The 8,916-nt window shown below is 38.1% G+C and overlaps 1 protein-coding gene across 2 annotated transcripts in view; it reads left to right on the top strand.

Annotated features, from left to right (window-relative positions):
- Window positions 1-8,916, top strand: part of LRRC69 (leucine rich repeat containing 69) — a 100,406-nt gene that overhangs the window by 6,075 nt on the left and 85,415 nt on the right. For both annotated transcript variants that reach the window (XM_060199138.1, XM_007517371.2), the window contains exon 2: window positions 7,784-7,910. In XM_060199138.1, coding sequence (XP_060055121.1) covers window positions 7,784-7,910 — 127 coding nt within the window. The remainder of the gene's footprint in view (window positions 1-7,783; window positions 7,911-8,916) is intronic.

Here is an 8,916-nt window from a genome sequence, read left to right as displayed (position 1 = left end):
CCCATTTAGTAAGTACACTCCTTCGCAACTCTGAGCTAGCTGTTTAGGGCACTGGAGAGCTTAACAGCCTTGTGAATCCACTCTTCATTTAAAAACAAAAATCTTATTTATTTATTAGTAGATAGAGACAGAGAAATTGAGGAGGGTAGAATGTCAATTGGTCCAGCCTCTGTGGAGAACAGTCTGGAGAACTCTCAGAAGGCTAGACATGGACCTACCCTATGATCCTGCAATTCCTCTCCTGGGGATATATCCTAAGGAACCCAACACACCCATCCAAAAATATCTGTGTACACATATGTTCTTGGCAGCACAATTTGTAATAGCCAAAACCTGGAAGCAACCCAGGTGTCCAACAACAGATGAGTGGCTGAGCAAGTTGTGGTATATATATACAATGGAATACAACTCAGTTATAAAAAGTGGTGACTTCACTGTTTTCAGCTGATCTTGGATGGACCTTGAAAAATTCATGTTAAGTGAAATAAGTCAGAAACAGAAGGATGAATATGGGATGATCTCTCTCTCAGGCAGAAGTTGAAAAACAAGATCAGAAGAGAAAACACAAGTAGAACCTGAACGGGAATTGGCATATTGCACCAAAATAAAAGACTCTGGGGTGGGTGCAGGGGGAGAATACAGGTCCAAAAAGGATGACAGAGGACCTAGTGGGGGTTGTATTGTTATACGGAAAACTGAGAAATGTTATGCATGTACAAACTATTGTATTTACTGTTGAATGTAAAACATTAATTTCCCAATAAAGAAATTAAAAAAGAAAAGAAAATTTGAGAGAAATTAATGAGTTGTGTGTAAAGTTTGGTCACTATAGGATTACAAAACGGTGAGTGCATTAACTGTAGTGGGGATGGGAAAAACAAATCTTGTTTGCCCACTTATGTTGTCCGGTTTAGTCCTTAAATTTAGTATGACAACACTTTTTCCACTGAGATATCTTTTGAGCCAAAACCAATAGGATACACTTTTTTAAAACAGGGATATCTATAAATTTCTACATTTAAATTAAGAAAAGAATTCAGTTGCACAAGTCCAGGATGTGGGTTATTTCCTTGACAGATAACTGGGAGGCTTTTGTTGGCCACAGACAAAATTAATTATGTACCAACAATGCACCCTGCTGCTAAAAGAGTGCATGCCATGTCAGTCTGCATTAATAGATGTGTAGTGATCTGCCTAAGGGAGATTCCATGGTCCCACTAGCATCTAAGCTATGAGTTCACATTTCCTGCTTCACTACCTAGGCGCCATGTTTTCACAGAGGGTTACTACAAATATTAGAGAACAGCTTGACAAGGACTGTGAGGTTTGGAAAGTATGTTCTAAGGAAAATGGTTATGGTTGAATGGAACAAAATCAGGGAGAATTTAATAGCATGTTCAAAAATTTGAAAAATTTTTATTTGAGAGAGGAGGAACAAAACTTTTTTATGATTGGTTTGAGAAGAGTTGGGTAGAAGTTAGAGAACCTGAACAAACAAATAAATAGAACCTTCTACCAGGATTTTAAAAAATAACTCATTATTTAATGTGCTCATGAGGATGTTACATAATTGGCTGCTTTCATTTTATTTTTTTCTTTAAAGATTTTTTTTTATTATTTTGCCTTTTGTTGCCCTTGTTTTATTGTTGTTGTAGTTATTATTGTTGTTGTTGTCTTCTTTGTTGGATAGGACAGAGAGAAATGGAGAGAGGAGGGGAAGACAGAGGGAGAGAGAAAGGTAGACACCTGCAGTCCTGTTCACTGCCTGTGAATCGACCCCCCTGCTTGTTGGGAGCCTGGGACTTTAACTGGGATCTTTATGCTGTTCCTTGCGTTTCATGCCACTTGCGCTTAACCCATTGTGCTACACCCGACTTCCGGCTACATTAATTTTATATGTTACACTAGGTTACTCATAAAAATTCTTTCTATTTGTAAGATGCTATCTTTCTTTGGACTATTGGTTCAGAAGATACCATTTTGTGGGAGTTGGGTGGTAGCACCATGAGTTAAGGGCAGGTGGCGCAAAGCTCAAGGACCTGCATAAGCACCAGGCTCTCCACTCATAGGGGAGTCGCTTCACAAGCAGTGAAACACATCTTCAAGTGTCTGTCTTTCTCTCCCCCTCTGTCTTCCCCTCCTCTCTCCATTTCACTCTGTCCTATCCAATGACAACATCAATAACTACAACAATAAAACAGCAAGGGCAACAAAAGGGAATAAATAAATAAATTGTGTTTTTCTGAGTCATCTATTCATTTTGTATTATTCTCTTGGGAGTTAAGTTGAATCAGAAAACTGTGCCTAGTAGTCACTCTAGTGTATTTCTCTTGATTGCTCTTCAAAAGTACCACTTTTCCCTCCTTAAATCTCTTATATTTCCTCCTGTCAACAGATTTTTTTTTTTTAAAAGAAAATAGATACTGTGAGTCAGGAACTCCCTTATTTTTTCATCACCAAATGCATCAAGGTCCTTATCTCAATTCTCCATTCATCTCTACATTCCTTCCTACTATTTCATGGTGTCCCTATTCTTATTTATTTATTTAGATAGAGACAGAGACAAATGGAGAGGGAAGATAGAGTAAGTAGGGAGAGAGAGAAACAGCTTGTGAAGCTTCTCCTTTGCAGGTGATGTCTAGGGGCTTGAACCAGGCTGGGTCCTTGTGCCTTGTAATAATATATATATACACACACACACTCTGCTGGGTGTGCCACCACCCAGTCCCTAGAGTCCTTATTTTTATATAATATCAGTATCTTATATAAAAGACAGAGAGGGGGAGAGAAAGATAAGACACCTGCAGTCCTGTTCACTGCCTGTGAACCGATGCTCTGCAGGTGGGGAGCCAGGGGCTCTAACTGGGATCTTTATGCTGATCCTTGAGCTTCAAGCCACGTGTGCTTAACCCGTTGCACTACCACCTGTTTCCTGGCTATTTTCTCTTTTTTTGTTTTCTTTTTTCTTTTTTTAATTTATAAAAAGGAAACATTGACAAAATCATAGGATAAGTGGGGTACAACTCCACACAGTTCCCACCACCAGAACTCCATATCCCATCCCCTCCCCTGATAGCTTTCCTATTCTTTAACCCTCTGGGAGTGTGGAAGCAAAGTCATTGTGGGATGTGGAAGGTGGAAGGTCTGGCTTCTGTAATTGCTTCCCCACTGAAGATGGGCGTGGACAGGTCAATCCATACTCCCAGCCTGCCTCTCTCTCCCTTGTAGGATGAGGCTCTGGGGAAGCAGAGATTGTCTGTCCAGGGAAGTCTGTTTGCTAGCATCTGGAACCTGGTGGTTGATAAGAGAGTTAAAATACAAAGCCAAACAAATTGTGGAACCATCGTGAACTTAAAGGCAGGAATAGTGCAGATGAAGAGTTGGGGGGATGTTTCCTCCATTTTGTAGATAGCTAGTAGCCATGTTTTAGTTATATTCCAAAGGGTCTGTGGCTACACTAATTTTTCTTTCCCCTGAGCCTGAAATCTGATATGCAGGTGGATCCAAGTTATTGTCTGGGGAGATAATGTCATGGCTGGAAAAGGACCAGAAAGCTAGATCAGGGAAGAGAGTAGCTCCCAATTATGGGAAAGGTGTATAAATATTGTTGACTGTAAATCCCATCGATTTGATTTGGTCTGGGGCCCATATTCAGCTTAGGAGCCTATGTGACCTCTGCATCCCTGTAGAACTGAGCTCACATTCTGTGGTCACGAGTAGGAACATTCCAAGCTGCCCTAATATCGACCCATCTTCCTCAGGTGTAGCACAGAGTATGTTGTCCATCCTCCCTTTGGAGGATGGAATATTCTCTACCATTGTTGATCCAAGTTGAAGGTAAGGTCCTATGGGGGCCCCACCAAGGGGTCTGTTTTATTGTTCCTGATAGAGATGATTAGTAACAATGGAGAGAGGGATTTATTTGAGGTCTAGGCCCATCATGTCTGTTTGGGAATCTCAAGACGTCCCAAATAGGGCCCCGGCTGATGGGGTGGCCTGATAGTGACTAAAGAGTCATCATTAAAGTATGCCAGTCTCTTGCTCTTATTCAGCTTTTGGAGTCCTTGATCTGATAAGGTTAGTTGTGGAGTGAGTGATAAAACTGTAATAGGAAGTAGGTGAGGAAGGTATCTAAGTCTAATTAGATACTGTTTCCTTAGGAAATTTATACTGACTCACTGCTGACTATATTGTGTACTTTTGCTTTCAGGTATATATTTTGCCCTAATTTATGGATACATGTGAACATATGCTCTATCTCATGAGACCTGGTCTAGGTTTTGGGACTTTGTTAAGAAGTGAACCACCTGGAATGGAATTAAGAGAATACTATGAAAGGAAAAGTCTCACTTGAGTAATGAGGCTGAAGGGTTGATATTCCACGCCTGATGTCTCTGGACACAGTCTGAAGTGAAGCATGCTGAGGTGGTACTCATTACATTGATTAGACTGGGATCAGCAGATGCAATATCATTTGGTATGAATTGAGAGAAGCATGCAGGAAAGTGAACCCCACCCTAGAGGTTCCAGGGCTGGGAGAAATATAGTCTCTATAGAGGAAATGGGAGGTTTCTGTTGTCTTAGGGTTAAGAAGACAATAGATAGTTATTGCTATAATCACTTTATTTGGTAATTGGGTTAACTTTGAAAAATCCCTTTGTTAGGATTTGCTGTATCATACACAACATCACCATAATTTATGTCCTTTGACATTATGTGTATATAGCTGTGCCACTGGTTGCTTCTGTTCTCTCTGGTCTAGGCTTATGAGAGAGTCAACATACCAAAGACTCAGGCTATGTATTATAAAGACTCAGTCTGTGCTTTAAAAAGTTTGAGACATACAATCAATTTCCCCCTCTCATATTAATTAGATAGTGATTTATATGACTACAAATAGTAGGAGTGTACACAAATACCATTCCCACCACCAAATGACTGTGTCCCATCCCATCCCCCACCTCCCTTCTACCCCCTCCCACTCAGGGAAGCAGAACATCCACTTCACCCTCACCCCAGGGTTTTTACTTTGGTGCCTTACTCCAGGTTTAGTCAAATCCTGCTTTTAGTTTCCCTTTCTGTTCTTCTTTCTCAACTTTTGTTTATGAATGGGATCATCCCGTACTCATCTTTATCTTTCTGATTTAGCTCACTTAACACAATTCCTTCTAGCTCCATCCAAGATGGGTCAGAGAAGGTGGGTTCATTGTTTTTAATAGCTGTATTGCTTTTAATAGTATTCCATTGTTTATATATACCACAGCTTTCTCAGCCGCTCATCTGTTTTGGGGCACCTGGGTTGCTTCCAGGTTTTAGCTATTACTAATTGTGCTGCTATGAACATAGGTGTACACATATCCTTTTGGTTGGGTGTTATGGAGTCCTTGGGGTATATCCCCAGGAGAGAAATTACTAGGTCATGTGGAAGGTCCATGTCTAGCCTTGTGAGAGTTCTCCAGACTGCTCTCCACAGAGGCTGGACCAATTTACATTACTGCCAGCAGTGCAGAAGGCTTCCTCTGTCCCCACTGCCTCTCCAGCATTTGATGCTGCTGTTCTTTTTGATGTATGCCATTCTCACGGGGGTGAGGTGATATCTCAATGTTGTCTTAATTTGCATTTCTCTGACAATCAGCAATCTGGAGCCATTTTTTATGTGTTTATTAGCCTTTTGAAATCTCTTCTGTAGTGAATGTTCTATTCATATCCTCTGCCCATTTTTGGATGGGATTCCCAGCTACTTTCATTTTAAATGTTACACTAGGTTACTCATAAAAATTCTTTCTTGAGTTGTACCCCACCTATCCTATGGTTTTGTTAATGTCTCCTTTCTTAAATAAATAAAAAAAATAACAAGAGAAAAAGAAAAAATCTATTTTTAAAAATATATTTTTTATTTAAGAAAGGATAAATTAACAAAAACATAGGGTAGGAGGAGTACAACTCCACACAATTCCCACCATCCAATCTCCATATCCCATCCCCTCCCCTGATAGCTTTCCCATTATCTGTCCCTCTGGTAGCACGGACCCAGGGTCCTTGTGGGTTGCAGAAGGTGGAAGGTCTGGCTTCTGTAATTGCTTTCCCGCTGAACATGGGCTTGACTGGTCGGTCCATACTCCCAGTCTGCCTCTCTCTTTCCCTGCTAGGGTGGGCCTCTGGGGAAGTGGAGCTCCAGGACACATTGGTGGGGTCTTCAGTCCAGGGAAGCCTGGCTGGCATCCTGATGGCATCTGGAACCTGGTGGCTGAAAAGAGAGTTAACATACAAAGCCAAACAAATTGTTGAGCAATCATGGACCCAAAGGTTGGAATAGTGGAGAGGAAGTGTTAGGGGAATACTCACTGCAAACTCTAGTGTACTTCTGCTTTCAGGTATATATTTTGCAGTAGTTTACGGATACGTGTGAACATATGCTCTCTCTCACAGAAACTGGTATATATCTAGGTTATGGGACTTTTTTAGAAAGTGAACCACCTGGGATGGGATTAGAGAATACTATGAAAAGAAAGGTCTCACCTGAGTAATGAAGCTGAAGGGTTGTCATTCCACATGTGAAGTCTCTGGACACAGTCTGAGCTGAAGCATGTTGAGGTCAATTGTTGCATTGATTAGTAAGATGCTATCTTTCTTTGGACTATTGGTTCAGAAGATATCATTTTGTGGGAGTTGGTATTATAATATTATAATATTTGTATTTTTGAAAGATTTTATTTAATAATGAGAAAGATTACAGGAGAGAGAGAAAGTTAACCAGAATGTCACTGATACATGCATTGCTGTTGATAGAACTTGGGACCTCATGCATTAGAGTTCATTACTGTATTCCTGCGCTACCTTTAGGAGAGCTTTCACTTGTATTTTTATTTATTTATTTGTTTATTTATTTTTATCCTAGTCTCTCTCAGTTTCTAGAAGATTTTGATTTTGCAGTTATCTTTCTCCTTATCATCGGTTTCTCATTCTCTTCAGTATTATTTCCACTAGAGATAAAGATAGAGGTAGAGGGAGAGAGAGGGAGAGGGAGAGGGAGAGGGGGAGGGAGAGGGAGAGGGAGAGAGAGAGAGAGAGAGAGAGAGAGAGAGGTTTATACTGAAGCTTCCTTTAATGCCATCTGGGTTTGAATCTGTGTCATGCACATATTAAAGCAGACACACTGTCCAAGTGAGCTGTGAAATTCTTCCTATGTCTAGTCAATTCACTATGTGTAGGTAGGGTTTATATAAGGAAGGATTCATCTTTATCATTGTGTATCATTAGATTCTTTTATGAATTCTGTGATTACAAAGTGATATTAAATTACTTTCCCTTATCTATGTAACAGGATGTTCTTATTGATCTAAATGACAAAGATTAATTGATAATAGTTTATCAGGAGAACTGCAAATCTTTGGTTGTATTTCTAAATTCAGGAAATTTGCCTCTTTGCTCAATTTTTAACAGTTTTGAGTCTATAGGTCACAATGTTGGAATATTCCCAAGGTTGTCAAATTAGTCTTGAATTGATTACTGTGTGTATTTTTAAATACTATTGAAGTGCTATGTAAAACAATTTTAATGAATTTAAAGAGTTCTAATTAGTATAATTGAATTGATATTTGATTGTTAAAAATTTCATGTATTCAAAACCCAAATGATTTTTATTTATAAAGTTTTATATATATGTGAATTCTTAAAAATTCTATTAAAGATTTTTCTAATTACATGAACCTCAGAAAGGCAACATAATTATTATTTTTATTTGAAGGTCAGTAGTCTACAACTAAATGTCTGTATTTTGCAGTTGACAGTGCTAAATCTGGGAAACAACCTTTTACAAGAAGTTCCAGAAGAGGTGAAATACCTTAGCTCTCTGAAGAAGCTTCATTTATTTGGGAACAGAATTAGTAGATTTGCATCTGGAGTATGTGGTGAGTTATTCAAAGAAGAGAAGGATTGTAGTATCAAACTAATATCATTAAATTTAATAATTTGTGATTTAAGTAGAAAATAAATTTTTATATTTTGATCTTTTTAAATTTTTATTGAAGATATTTATACTCTACTTTTGAATGAAGGAGAACTGAGGAACATCACTTAAAAACTTTTTTGTCTCATTTATTTATTTATTTTTATAAGAATACCTCAAAATAAATAAACATCAGGGCTAGTTTTACCTTTTCAGAATCAGTGAATATTTAGATGCTTGCACCTAGGAGGATTTTTTTTTTCTGAGAAAACTATTTGAAAATTAAAGAAAACCTTTGTATAGCTCTTCTTTTTCTTTACGATTTTTAAAATTCTGTCTAAGATATTATGTCAGAATTCTACAATCTTTGACCAAAATGCTACCTTCATATCAGTTTGGGAGAATTTTAAATAAATAATAGGAAATAAAGTACATGATATTCTTTTCTTTGAGTTTCTCTTCAGCTAATAATTTTTCTATCCCACATCACACTCTTCTTATTTGATACAAAGTAGACTCATAATAATACATGACTGGATTTCAGATGATTGAAAAAAAGTTTATTGAAGAAAAATTGCTTTGTAACATTACTTAGTTGTTACCATTTGTCATCTGTATATATTTCATTATCAGCACTGAAAAGTCCAATTTTCCTCTACCACTGTATAGTGAATGTCTTTACCTAGCCCACCCTTTACTCATCATTTCTCTGTATTCATATGATTTTTATAACTTCATGAATTTATGTAAAGCATTTCATTACTCTATGTCTTTGTTCCCATTACTAAAATGAGAGGTGTGGAATTTCTATGCTTCCCTAGTTTTTCAAGGATTATCTGCTGTCTGTATTCCATGCTCGTGGATTGGATGCATTAACAGAGCCGTATACAGATTTAATGCAATTCCTATCAAGATATCACCTTAAATTTCTTTAAAAGAAAAGAACAAAAACTTCAAAAGTTTATCTG

Source organism: Erinaceus europaeus, chromosome 1 (genome assembly GCF_950295315.1).
Source record: "Erinaceus europaeus chromosome 1, mEriEur2.1, whole genome shotgun sequence".
NCBI classification, from domain to species: Eukaryota; Metazoa; Chordata; class Mammalia; order Eulipotyphla; family Erinaceidae; genus Erinaceus; species Erinaceus europaeus.
The sequence above is the reverse complement of the archived record's forward strand: the minus strand, read 5'-3'. Positions and strand labels throughout refer to the sequence as shown.